The sequence below is a fragment of the Dichotomopilus funicola genome (genome assembly GCF_033296635.1).
Source record: "Dichotomopilus funicola strain CBS 141.50 unplaced genomic scaffold C8A04scaffold_9, whole genome shotgun sequence".
Classification (NCBI taxonomy): domain Eukaryota; kingdom Fungi; phylum Ascomycota; class Sordariomycetes; order Sordariales; family Chaetomiaceae; genus Dichotomopilus; species Dichotomopilus funicola.
The window spans coordinates 173,473-187,335 of record NW_026944030.1 but is presented as its reverse complement, the minus strand read 5'-3'; the positions used below and the strand labels follow the sequence as shown (position 1 = coordinate 187,335).

At 55.3% G+C, this 13,863-nt stretch overlaps 2 protein-coding genes across 2 annotated transcripts; one reads left to right on the top strand and one right to left on the bottom strand.

The window, feature by feature from the left end:
• Positions 1-5,575: 5,575 nt before the first annotated feature.
• On the bottom strand, positions 5,576-6,709 carry C8A04DRAFT_25813 (uncharacterized protein; the record flags this gene model as incomplete). Its single annotated transcript, XM_062779697.1, has 3 exons — positions 5,576-6,402; positions 6,487-6,601; positions 6,680-6,709. 3 exons carry the CDS (start codon positions 6,707-6,709, stop codon positions 5,576-5,578), a joined length of 972 nt encoding a protein of 323 aa, XP_062639677.1.
• Positions 6,710-10,608: 3,899 nt separating this feature from the next.
• C8A04DRAFT_9877 (methyltransferase) lies at positions 10,609-13,663 on the top strand (the record flags this gene model as incomplete). The annotated part of the gene is made up of 3 exons (XM_062785665.1): positions 10,609-11,008; positions 11,083-12,704; positions 12,767-13,663. 3 exons carry the CDS (start codon positions 10,609-10,611, stop codon positions 13,661-13,663), a joined length of 2,919 nt encoding a protein of 972 aa, XP_062639676.1.
• Between the last annotated feature and the right edge of the window lie 200 nt (positions 13,664-13,863).

Genomic DNA, 13,863 nt, shown 5'->3' with positions numbered 1-13,863 from the left:
GGAACCGCAGGCCATGCCCTGGCAGGGATCTCACACCCCCTCCCTGGTCCCCGTTGCGTGATAGCGAGCCCCGCCGCTGGGGCCTCGACCAAGTCGTGTCCAGGGTTGTCGCTCCGAGAGTTTGGACCCGAGGGTTGCAGTGCAAAAACACGCAGAAAAAGAAGGCTGATCGGGGCCGATCTGTGCAGGACACACGAGGATCGTGACCTTGACCTCGTTGATGGCGACAGCAAGGTGTCCCTTTGACGAGGTGTTTCATGGTGAAATGCTGGAGCTCCAACAACCCCGCCTTTTTCTAAAACAATTTTGTTTGTGTTGCGTTGGAGTCCCAATCACCTCTGTTCGGCCCCAAGAAAAACATAATTGGGTATCGTGGGCTATTGTTGGTTCGCAAGCTCCCTCCCATTGCTGCCAATCAATCGGCCCCGAGGGCGACTGAGTTTGCCGTGGCCACTGGAAGCTCGTCCTGCGGTTGTTGGACGTTGGATGCTGCTCTAGCCTTAAATTGACGTGGTAGCCAACACGCAAACTCAACTCTCAAGTTGCAATCCGTCTGCTCCCTTCATCGGAGTCGAGGCAACTCGGACATGCATGCCAGATTCCGCCGGGCAGGTGAACCAACATGATATTACTGTGTACACGGAGTCTGCCGCCCACCAACCTCCAGGCGTCGAACAACCAGTGGAGGCTTAGCATTTTGACCGACCGCCCGCGGTATATCAGTAAAAACCCGCAAGTTGGGGGCCCGTCGAGGCGAATCCCTTTCCTCTCCCGCTGCGGCGCGTCCCGCAGCCCTCAAACTGCGCCCTTTTTCTTCCCTTCACGACGGCTTTGTCGTTTGCTGGTTTTCTCCATGCCCCGAGCCCTTGCGATCCGTTCGAACAATGTGAAGTCGCTCCATTCCCTCCCTTTTTTGCGATTTTTGGGGGTGGCTGCTCAGTTCGTGCACTGCGGCAGCGCCTCTGGGTGGTGTGCCTGCCGGTGCCAAACATCGTTCCCACCGGATTTGGAAACAACTCCGTCAACAACAAAAGGGCCTGGACACACAGATCGCCGCACTGTCTTTCCAGAAAACACCTCGGAGCGAGATGCCAAGAACCCTGCTCGATCGGGTGGAGAAACCGAAAAATAACCCTGGATCTCGCGAATGGACACAAAACAGTTCGCTGGGTTTTCGGGAAACCCGAGAAATCATTACAACCCTTGCTGGCCCTCGAAGAGAGGACCGAAGAGAGCGAAAGAAAGAAACATAAATCCCACATTGTGGCCTGGCCCAGAAACCAGTCAAGGGAGAGAAAGAGAGCTGGCCGCCAAACCCTCCGAGTCGTTCCTTCGGAGCCAAACTTTTACGGACAGTGCGATCAGAAACCGATGAAACAAGTTCAACTGTGCGCGAAGCCTTCCATTCTCGGTCTAGCGCCGGAAAGCCGGTTGCACTGGCGCAGGTACCAAAAGCCTTTGCCGAGAAGGCCCCACCGCAACCCACAAAATCCACACCAGGGCTGACTGCCACCTGGCAGCCTGGCACACAGTGCACACCAAAAGAAGAAGGAAAGCGAGCAGATCCAACGGCCCAAGCTCCAGGCTTGCCAGGGACACCCGAGCGTTCCTGACGAGTGACGACGGAGTTGGAAATCTCTTTTTCGTCGTTTGCGCTTTTTTTCTTCGTTTTTTTGCTCTCTTTTTTTTTTTTTTTGCCGCCATGGCATAAGCAGTACCGAGCGGCCCGTTCCATCCCGGGTAAGAGAGACAATGCTTTTCGTCCGTGCTGCCGCAGTCCGAATACACAGACACCCGTGAGCCCGAGGACGGAGTGCAAGGCAATTTTTCCTCTGAGGTCGCAATGGTCGACGTACTTCCAGCGCTCCTGCATCTGAAGAAGTGACTGAGTGACTCAAACCACTCAACGATGAGTCTTCTACTCGTCAATTGAACCCCATCGAAGATGAAAAAATAATTGAGGAAAAAATTACTGTAAAAAAAGAACAAATTTTTCCTCCGAACAACCCGGATGTCAGACGGGATTTCGGTGCGGAGTACACTACACTACATACATGGGACCACACCGGTCAATTTGACATCTGGCAACGGTATCCAACCCCGACAGGTATGAGGATTACTCAGTCGGAACTCAACCGCACACAGCATCAAGAAAATAACTAATCCAAGATGGAATTGGAAAGCGGAACGTCAACGACTGACAAAGCTGGGGACCGCGCGTCGAAGCTTCGCTCCGCTGCCCCACAATTCATTTCCCCCAAGGCCTGCAGCCGCCTCGGGGCCGTTGTCAGCTGCTGACGTCTTTCGGAATACGCACCCTGGCCTCGCAAGCCGAGCCGGAGCTCGAGCTGAGGTATTTTATTAGATTTTTTATTTTTTTTCCTTTCCGGCGCGTGCGGTCGCCGCCGAGGGCCGTGATGTTGCCCTGCGCAAGGGCTGAGCGATGGAGAAAACACTCCGCCGAAGTCCGCTAGAAGGTTTTTCCTTTTTGAAGCTAACGCTGATGAGGGAACATCCGAACCATGGGCGGCAGGGGCTCTTGTTTTACCCTTCTAAGCTTCCTTGCGAACTGACACATACTAATCGGGTAGGAATGCACGTGCAGTAGAATGTGACTCCTCCTGTTCTTTCGGAGCTGCTCGTTCGGGCAGATAAAGTCGGCTGAGAAATCCATTCCAGGCGGTTGTCTCGACGGACAGACTTCATTGTTAACCGAAGCTCAGGCCCTCAGTTTGGAGTGGAAGTAAGAAGCGTCCGAGTAAGAACCCTCAGATCGTGACCGTGCAACCACAGCTTCCTCATCCAGCTGGATTTGTTTCATCCCACGCTGAGGCCGCTTCTGGGGGCCCGAGGGCAAACCTTCTCGGCACTCCTGGATCGGGGTTTGTGGGCCTTTATCAGCCGGCATCTCAAGAGACAGCCGGTCTGGTCAGGGATGACGATGTCAGAGCCCGAGGGAAAGTCAGGTTCACCAACTGGGGATTTTCCACCAGACAACTCCACTACACAGTACACTCGTGGAGTGTAGTATATGGAAGCGGCTGTGCTCAAGTGAAATGGGGCGTCTCTGTTCCCGGCCCGCCGGCCTGGCCCGAAGACAAACAAAACAAAACAAAAACAGCTTTTGGATCTAAGACATCTCAGATCGATCGGTGCCATCCCTTCCGTGAGGGTTTGTCAGCTTCAAGAAGCAGTCAGAAAACAGTTACTGTGTAGTCGACACGACTTCTGCGTATGTACACTAACTAGGGGGCCTGGTAAAAAGAACTTCGTCTTGACTAAAATAAATAAAAGTTGAGATATCAGGAGGTAAGCGACCGACAGGGTCTTGATCGAGGCTGACTGAGGACAGAACTCGTTCTCCCAAACCCTGGTCTCGCATCGGCCGAACCAAGCATCATCGCAGGGGCAGGGGAAGACTCTGCTCGGAGAGAATTTTGGCTCATCCTAGTAGCTATCTTGTTGCGGATGGCGAGGAGTTGCCGTTGTCACCGTCCATTCGGTTAACTTTATTTTTTATTGGGCAAAGAAATGGATGTTGAGCCTATGAACCACAGACTCATTGCACACCGGTTGTGTTTGTCGCGAGTCGTATTAAGCAGGGCTCGTTTTCTTTGTCAAAGTCTAATACCGGCGGGAACCGTAGTCGAATACTGTCTAAATACAAAGTAAACGAGGCAAATGCAGATCTCCCTATGAATCTTAGACGCAATCTGCATTTCTGACGAGCTGAACTGAACCTTGGGCCGGGGAGCCAGCTTTGTCTAACATCGTACATGTACTCTCGCAAGGGAAGCAAGGAAGTAAGTCAGTCTTCCACCACCAGCACTGCGTCCTCCGAACAACCCCAAAATAATCTCCCATAAAGCAACAGAAAAAGCACCCCATCACCAAACCAGCCGCATATACCTTCATTCATACAACCCCAAACTTTGATTCCCATTGGCAGCCAAACTCCGGTAACTCCAACATGCAGCACAAACCCACCAGCCACATCGTGCCAGCACAACACACATGAGAGCGACGGGACCAAAGCCAAATCCTCTGGTTGGCTGGGATTCGGAAAAGGGGGAAATGAGTGGGTAAGCCTGCTGTGGTACATACATACAGCAAAGAAAGGATAAGTTGACGTCCAGCGACGGCGCAGTCAGACGGGGATTCTGGCCAATGCCGGTGTGCGCCGCATCGAATGGTTGAAGGGAGTGGGATTGTGATTGGCGCAGGTGAGAGGAAAAAGCTTCGTTCGGATTGGACATCCGGACTTTGGGTTGGTTTGATGGGGGGGCTGCGACGTCCTTACAATATTGAGTTTGTTATTTGAGAAGAGACATCAGAGTGATGGGGAGGAATGAGCAAAGTGTGAAGGAAGTTTCGAATTAGTTTATGCTCCTTTGCCTACAACCTTCCTGAGAGAAAAAGGAGATTTATGTGGGCGAGGCATCTAATTGCGGACGAAAGCAGTTACCAGAGTCAAGGCAGCAAACGTTGAGCCGTAGAGGTACAGGGAGCGGCGTTACCTGCCATTTGATCCCCGGCAAGCAGGATCTCATGTTGGGACACAATTAAACCGATTTTCATTCACCCGTCTGCGTCAATATAAATTACAATTACCAGACAAGGTACACGCAGCCCCCCCATTGCGTTCGAACCGACCGCAAGATCTCTCTTTGTCGTACATGAATCTTACAACTTCATCACCGTATACCATCCCATTAAACATCCGCCACCACCTGGGCTCTCTCATAAAAGTAGAGAAAGTAGCCCAGGAGTGATATAATATCCACCAGAAGGTAGGTCGTTATTATATAGGATCAAAAATCATGAAAATGGGACTGGTATGAAGAAGAATCGGACGTGAGAAAGGAAAAGTAGGAGAGCAGGAAATCTGATGTAGACCCTGTAGAGGCGGCTGAAACGAGGAACAAAGGGCTAATCAAAAGGGAAAGAGGCGAAAGAAAAAAAGGAAGTAAAAGAAAAAGCGAATCATAAGTCGAACGAGGGGAAGAAACAGGATCATACGTTGAAGGAGTGGAAGATCGATAGGCACGCTTTTAGGCCGTCTAAAATCGTTGTCGACTCATTAAGAGAACAGAAAAGAAAAAAAAACATGCAGTGTCGTGCTTGCTCGTACGTTGCTCGTGCTCGGGCCATGCCGTGCTCACCACCCAGCCGCATACGGTCGTGTGTCATTTCTAGTCAACGTCGGTGTTGAAAGCGAGGCGTAAATGGGCGGGGGTAATCGTAAAGGTGTCCCTGTAGAGCCGACCGTAGCGTCATTTTTGCCATTACCCTCTCGTGCTGCTGCTACTGCTGCTACTGTTGTCGCCGCTGCTGGTGTCGTATTTTGTCGTGCTGCCGTTTTTCGGAAATCCAAGCTTGCAAAAGGATTCGATGTGGAAAATAAGATAACGAAGGGGCGTGTCTCCATGGCTGGAAAGGGGGGAAGAAGGACGGAAAGAAGAAAGTCCTCGTCATGTCTTTTCGTGCGGTGGCCATCCCAAGATAACGTGAGAAAAGGGTTCCTTTGTCCACTGATAAACGTAGCTGAAAACCGTGGGAACCTCTGCTAGCCCCGTTACGCCCTAAACGGCTCGGTCGTTGCTATCGCTGGCTGGCTCTCTTTCTTTACCGGCTCTGTAGCACTCGGCGGCGGAGTGGACGCAAACCGGCGCGGCTCCGCCGAGCCGGCTCGCATGAGATCCCTCGCAGGTGGGAGTGGGCTTCGTGGCCGTGGCAAAAGCGGGCGGTCCCGCGCCTGACCCTCGGCCCCGAGCAACTGATAATTATCTCGGCGGCCCGTCTCCTCGCGCCAACTTTGAAATTCCCCTCCCGACATGGCTGGAGACCTGAGAGATGGTTCCGGAGCTGCCATACCTTGCGTCGGCCGGGGCGCGATCTCGGGTAGAGGCTTCTTGGATCGTTTGACTTCGGGGTGCCCTTGGGTAGCCTGATGCTGGTACGTCGTGTGGGTTTGCAGACCGGGACTATGCGGTTGTTGCGATTGGCCTGTCGGTGCGGGAGAAGGGGCAATATGAGCTGGCGTCACGTTCTGCCAGGCGCTCTGAGCCGATTTTGGTGGACGCCCGCGTTTTCGAGGCGGCGGCGTGGGGTTGTACGGAGAAGTCACCGCTGGCGGGGCAGGAGCTGGAAGTGCTGGCGAGTAGCCGTTGGGTCGCTGCTGGATATTCACCGGGGGTGGTGGTGGTGGTTGCTGGTGCAGGATCGAGCCCGGCGTAAACCCCCGCGGCGACACCTCGCCGGGAGACGCGACAGCCTGTCTTTTGGGGTAAGGGTCTGGAAGGTCGCCAAGCGATTTACGCTTCAGCGAAGAGATTATAGGTGGCGGCATGGGTGTGTCGAACATAACCTCCGCCGCATGCACACACTGGCTCATGTTGCGTCCTGCAGCCGCCGGTTAGTGTTCCGCCCGTTCTTGGGCCGGGTTTGAGACCTAGGCTTGGAGCCGGCCGTAGCATCCGAACTTACCTCCGGGAAGCTGCATGTGCATCCAGTCTGGTTGGATGCCATGTGACTTGATCAAGTTGACGAGGACACCCACGTCCAGCTCGCTGAGCTTGATCATCTCGGCTAGCACGAAGCGCTGCGGCCGATGGAGTCATAGTTAGGCTCATGTGAACACTGGAAAGTGGGGGTTAAGCGACGTGTGGTGGTAACGCACCTTTTCGGCGTCATTGAAGACGGACTCCATGGTTAATGAACGGAAAGATCGGGGCCCCAGGGTAGCGGAGGAAAGGAGGGTGAAGAAGTGAAGAAATGGGCCACAAGTTGCTGGTATTCGTTCATTTGACGAGGTGACGTGATGTGTCGCTCGGTGAATGAGAATGGATGAGGTTCAGGCCTTGCTCGACTCGTGGATTCTGATTTTTTGCCCGGCTACTTGGAGGCAGAGGAGTAGCGACACCACGACACTAGGGGACCAGGCGTCTTGGGGTATGTCGAAGGTAATGAGGCAACGTAGGGCGAAAGGCCGCACGGGTGGTGTGTGTGAGAGACCGGCTTCTTGAAGGGCGATTGAGGTGTGTGCGTCGCGTTCCAGCAGTTTCGACAGCTTTAGCAGCGGCGAGGAGAAGAAAAAGGGGTCAAGAGAGAGAGTGAGAGAGAGCGAAAAGACGGACGACCGAGACTCTAAGGAATAAACGAATGTCGAGTGAGATCAGATCCGCCTAGGGCGAGACCGTCAGCGCAGGAGAGCCGCCCGGGAGAAAGACAACATCGGGGGTCAAACTTCAGAAAGGTCGCGCAGTGGGAATTCGAGTGGTTGACAGGTGGGCGGATCTGGGCAAAGGGCGCCAAAGACACACGCGAAGCCGTCCGAAGCGCGCGTCTTGTTGCTGCTGGGTGCCCGCTACTGCTGCTGCGTTGCTGCAGAAAGGGGGCCTGAACGTTGCAAAACAAGCGACCAGAGTCCCACCGAAACCCACTGCACAGTCTGTCTGCCTCTGCGAGGCTGCCCGTCCAAGCCGTCCCCCGGTCGCTACTGCCCTTGTTCTTGCGCTTGCTGATTGTTCCGGGTTGTTTTGCCCGAGCGTCAGATGGATGCGCACCTAGCCAGTCTCGCAAGCCGGGAGCGAAGTCCGCAAAGTTTGATTCCTAGGTTTCTTCCCGTCGCGTAACTCTCGAGTGGCCCCTTTCTCCTTCAGGATTTCTCCTTCGGTGCCGTCTTCCCTGCATCAAACCCGCGGATGCATGAGGGCGTTAACTTTGAGCCATCGCCACGCTTTGTCTTGGGTCAACACCACCCCAGATCTGGCATGATCATCAGCCGCCCGCGACCTCCAATGTCTTTGATCCAGTGTGGGCTGTCGGGGGGCGCATCTGGTCGTCTGGTTTTTTTTGGGTCCATTTGCGGTGTCTCACAGGCCATGCAAGCTGCAGCCGGATCACTTGACAGTTCAGGTGGCTAATAGCGTGAGCTCGGCCCCGGGCGAGATGGTGTGGACATCAACGCAACAAGTCCTGCTCGCGAGACGGGGAAAAAACAATGCCGGCCGACTAGTGTAAGGGCAAAGAAGGGAATCCGACAGGTTCCATGTTCTTCAACAAGCACATCCGTTTATCGCGTCCGAACGGTCTCTCGAGCATCCTCAGGCCAGCGGAACCGCAGCGGACACACGACGGCCAAAACCCACCCATATTTTCCCCACCGTCGACCTTGCACACAACGCTTTTAACCGTTCTGGTGCTGACTGATCCTGACCGGGACTCTGATCCGAGAGCGACTCCAGCGGCAATGGAAGCGGGCGCCTCAAATGCAACCCACGATTCTCGGACGCGACGGGTCTCTTCTCGCCGTGCAGAGGTGAGCGAAACACAACAAGCAACCCAGGTGGCTCTGGAATGGGAACGAAACAGCCCTAGGCCCAGACTGACAGGCCTCCTTCCAAGTTTGGAGACGTGCGTGGGTCGAGGTGTGTCCGATCTCGTCCCCCCAACGGCGACATTGAAAGAGAGGCGAAGGGAGGGGTGTGCGCCCACGGTCCAGCAGTGCCGGGGATGTATTCTTTTCCCGCAGGTTGTTTGAATGCAGCTTCCATCCTAATGAATGGGCGATTCTGGGCGCGCGGGTCCAGCTGCATCAGGGAGCCGACGTGCAGCTGCCCGCACATGTGACCCCCCCTAGGGGGTGTCTCCTGCTCTTCCATGATAGGATGCGGCGATTCTGGGGAAGGTGCTGCATGCCCCTCCCTTGAGATTTCGGCCTGACCAACAGCCCAATCTCGGCCCGAGCTTGCCCTTGTTCGATGTTGACCGCATCCCGGGGAAGTGGCGGCCGAGACATCGACCACGGTCTCGAAGGCGAGGGCAACAACATGGACATCCCTAGCGTTTCCTGGTGTTTCTGAAGTGAGGTCGACGTCCTTTCAAACACTCGGCGCAATTGGCTCTTTCCAGAACCAGGCGCCAGAGGGGGTCCCCACCGGGCCAGGAGGTGGAAGCGGCCCGCTCAGGCGACCCATTGGTTGCATCGCGGAAGACTGCTCGCCAATGGCAGCGGCCGGAATCGTCAGTTGAGCAATCTCACAGGCTCGGGTGGGAGATCGATCTGGTGTTCTCGAAGAGCCGCATCGATTCGTGAGGATCTCGGTGGGGTCAGTGCTGTCTGAAGAGAGGCTCAAAAACGTCATTTAGTTGGTGATGCTTCTCGCGAGTTGCGCGCTATGTTGTGCTGTTGGTGAGACTTTGTCGGAGCGCCGCTTTTTTGTCGGGCCATCAAATCATCAGCGGCCGAGGGCGCCCCAGGTCTTTAAATGCGTGCCCTTTGGGCTTTCTTTTCTTGGGCATCTGCTCCACCCGGCCTTCCTGCACGATGAGCTGGCAATGGAATGCGGCGATGGTCTCCAGGTTCCTTCCGGGTTACAAGCTATATAAAGGGAGGGTTTGGACTGGACCGTCATGCCGTCTCTGCCCTGCCCGGAACGCGTGTCGGGCGGTATTTCTGGTTTCTGGTTCGCATGTCCGTCCGTTCCATGCACACCGCTCCGATCTGGCTGCAAGGATCCGTGCGAACGGAACCGAAGGGCCTTGATGGCGATGATGGCTTCATGGAACCGTTGCAGAAACTTTACTCGCCCAAGCGAGCCCAACGAAAAGAAGAATAGTCCAGAGTGCCTGACCCGGCTAAGCTCAACTGCGCCACGGGCAGGTTGCTCGGAACACTCGACTTACGTTAATGTGATATACTTACTGCTATGCAACTAGTAGTTGGCCTCGTCAGAGATCTATCACTCCACTTTGTGTGAGTGGATGATTACGGTGCCTATGGAAGCAATAAATCATAGTTACGGCGAACGGGACAAAGAATCAAAGGCAGCGTGCACCTGCATCGCAGAGCTGTAGAGTTTATTACCCTTTCGTCAAATCGCTGGGCCACGCAATGTAGGCTGACGATGAATGCAAAAACGTCACAATAATCGCCGGGATGGAAAAAGCCCGACGATGAAGCCCGTAGGTCCGTGGGGTTTGCATGGCCGTCGCGGGATGTTGCGCGGAATATAACCGGACCGTGCAGTAGATAGCCCCACCTTTTCTTGCCTGTTGGAGGTCGGCGGATTGGCGTCGCGCGCCGTCTCTCAGCCTACATCGGGGCACCGTCTTCAAACCTCTAAAAAAAAATAAGGAAGGAACGCAACCCGAGAACCGCAACGTTCAATTGGCATGCCGGCTGTGAGATACAATACCCACACTGCTATGGAGAACAATAGGCTTCAATAGGTTCATTCTCTTTTTTGGGATGCGACGGAATCCACGGCCCCTGTTTACCCTCCAAATCGCTTGGACCCGCCCTTCGATTCTGGTCCCCATGTCGCATGCCCGTCGCGCACCAGCAGAATAGCTTCCTCCTAACATTGCCGGGCCCTTTCTTCTTTTTCTTCTTCTTCCTCCTCCTCCGCTCACACTTTTTCTCGCCGCTCTTTTCCCGATATTTTCTTCGAGGTATCACGCTCCGTGCTCCGCATCACCGACCACATCCGACTTTATTTTCCACGGACCGTCCTACGATCCCTCTCGGCTTCGGTTATCCGCGATTCTATCTTGACACACGTTTGACCCGGTACTCTTCGCTTTGCGCGTACAGATTTGGCTGCCATGGAGGGAGCAAATCGCGCTCCGGGAGTGGGTGCGGGCTCAGAGAATGATGAAAAGACGAAATCCAATGGGGTCAAGTTTAAAAGAGAGGACAACAGCGATTCGGGTACGCCAAACGGCCTCAAGAAAACCGACTCCCGAGCCACCAGCATGTCTCCAGATGACATAAAATCGGCCTCCGACAGCACACCGACTCTCGAAAACGGCACGGCGCCGAAAGCATCGCGCAAAGCATCACAGAAGATGACACGGAACCCACCGCCGATGTTCGACCATCTCCCCAACGCCACGGAAACCGCGTGCAGCACGTTTCAAGTCATCAACGACTGTCTCTATGGCTCGAGGAATATGGGCTCGTCGGATCATGACGCGCTGGATTGCGACTGTGCTGAGGAGTGGCGTATGTTACTTTTCCTTTTTCGGTTCCTAGTTCCCCCATCCGGGCGCTGACTTTCGTCTTTTTTTGCTGTGCAGATGACGGCCAAAATCATGCCTGTGGCGAAGACTCAGACTGCATCAATCGAGCCACCAAGATCGAGTGTGTCCACGGCGACTGCAATTGTGGGGAGGGCTGCCAGAACCAACGGTTTCAGCAAAAGCAATGGGCCAATGTCTCGGTCATCAAGACCGAGAAGAAGGGGTTCGGCCTGCGCGCGGATGCTGACTTGCAGGCCAACGACTTCATCTTCGAGTATGTGGGCGAGGTCATTAACGAGCCGACCTTTCGCAACCGGATGGTGAAGTACGACAAGGAGGGCATCAAGCACTTTTACTTCATGTCGCTGACCAAGAGCGAGTTCGTGGATGCCACTAAGAAGGGCAACCTCGGGCGGTTCTGCAACCACTCGTGCAATCCGAATTGCTACGTGGACAAATGGGTGGTGGGCGAGAAGCTGCGCATGGGTATTTTTGCCGCCCGCTCGATCCGGGCTGGCGAGGAGTTGGTGTTTAACTACAATGTCGACCGATACGGCGCTGACCCACAGCCGTGCTACTGCGGGGAGTCCAATTGCGTCGGCTTCATTGGCGGCAAGACCCAAACAGAGCGTGCGACGAAATTGCCGCTCGCCACGATTGAGGCGCTCGGCATTGACGACGGCGACAGCTGGGACACTGCAGTTGCCAAGAAGCCCCGCAAGAAGAAGGCCACCGAGGATGATGAGGAATACGTCAACAGCGTGCAGCCCCGCGCTCTGGACGAGGATGGAGTCACCAAGGTCATGGCGACACTCATGCAGTGCAAAGAGAAGTGGATTGCCGTCAAGCTGCTTTCTCGTGTCCAGGCCACCGAGGACGAGCACCTGCGCCATCGTGTCGTGAGGATGCACGGCTACCAGATCCTCAGGACCACACTCAATACGTTCAGGGAGGACACCAATGTCGTGCTGCAGATCCTCGACATTTTGTACCAGCTTCCCCGGATTACGAAAAACAAGATTTCGGACTCCAAAATCGAGGGTGCCGTGCAGCCGCTAGCCTCGGCAGAACACGAGGAGGTTGCCGTTGCTGCAAAGCGATTGCTGGATGAGTGGAGCAAGCTCGAGACCGCCTACCGGATCCCGCGCAAGAAACACGACCCGTCGGCGCCTGTCGTGGGCAACTCGTTTGAAGAGGAGCGGCGCAACAAGGATCGTGACGAGCCGTCCAAGTCGTCTGCTGCTGTTGGTGGTTCTGGTGGTGCTGACCCCTTCGCCAATGTGGCGATTCCGACTGGACCCCGCAGCAGCATCCCGCAGCGCAATGCCAATTTCTTCTCGGCACAGCGGCCCCGGAAACCCCCCACCAACCTGCCGGCTGGCTGGTTTGTCAACACCGACAAGAATACCGGCCGCTATTACTTTTACGATGCGACCGGCAAGGTACAGTGGCAGCGGCCCCTTACGCCCGCCATCGAGGTTCCGAAGACGTCCGCCAAGGCCCAGCAGGACCAAAAGGTGCTGCAGAGTATCATTGACGAGTTGACCAAGGAGCCCACTCCGCGACACTCGGCCAACCACACCCCACAGCGGTCGACCACACCGGCGGCAGCCGAGTCGAAGAAGGAAAAGTGGCGTTCTCTACCGATCGAGAAACAGATGAAGATCTATGAGAACACAGTGAGTTTATTTTCTTTTTGTGCTTCCGAATGGCTTGTATCCACCCGTACTAACTTTGCCAGCTCTTCCCTCACGTCAAGCATGTCGTGGACAAGTTCCACGGCAAGTTGCCCAAAGAGGATCTGAAGAAATTCGCTCGCGAGGTCAACAAAAAGCTTGTCGCCTCGGACTACAAGAACAAGCGGGTCGAAGACCCAACGTCCATCAGCAGCAAGCAGGCCAAAAAGGTCCGCAGCTATGCGCACGAGTTCTTCGCCCGCGCCGTGGTCAAGTACACCGAGCACGGGAAGAAGAAAGCCCCGAGCAATGGCGGACCGTCGTCCTCTACCCAACCAAGCAGCGCCGCACCCGCGAGCTCGACCGCTACCCCCATCAAAGACGACCTAATGATGTCCGACGCCGACCTCAGCCCAAGCAGCTCCGCCGATCGAAAGCGCAAGCGGGATGACCACAACGGCGAGATCGAAACCGACGACTCACCCGGCGCCCCGCCTTCCGAGACACACTCGGTCAAGCGTTTCAAAGAGGACGACGCCGAGGCCGATGGACCGAGCAACCCCACAGCAGCAGGCGAGGCCGTCCCCAGCCCCCCCACTCCGCCGCCCCCGCCGATGGATACCCCGCCGACGGAAGAGGAGCGGTCGATGCGCGAACAGGAAGAGGCGCTCATGCGGGAGAACGAGGAGGCCCAGCGGCTGGAGGATGAGGCGCACGCTGAGGAGGGAGATGTTAAGGGTCTCAAGAACGACGCCATTAACAACAACAACACTATTATTACTAATACGAAGAACATGCACATCAACGGCGCGGCTACCGCTGCGAACTCTGGCGCTGCCCTTCCGAACGGAAACGGACCGACTGCCAGGGAGGTGGATATGGACGTGGACCAGCCTTCTAAGCCGAGGGAGGACCAAGAGCAGCAACAGCGCCAACGCCAGCGGGCGGTGATGAGCCATTGATTTGCCTTCTTTAATTTTCTTTCTTTTTTCTCCATCCAATGGCGTGGCAGCATATTGATTGACCTGTTTTTTTATCTATCCCACGGACGAATGGGCGGATATGGGTCGGTGGATGGATGGACGGACGGACGGATGGATGGATGGGCGGAATAGATGGCTTTTCATAAGAATACCCCCCGCTCTATCTCCCTTGTATCAGT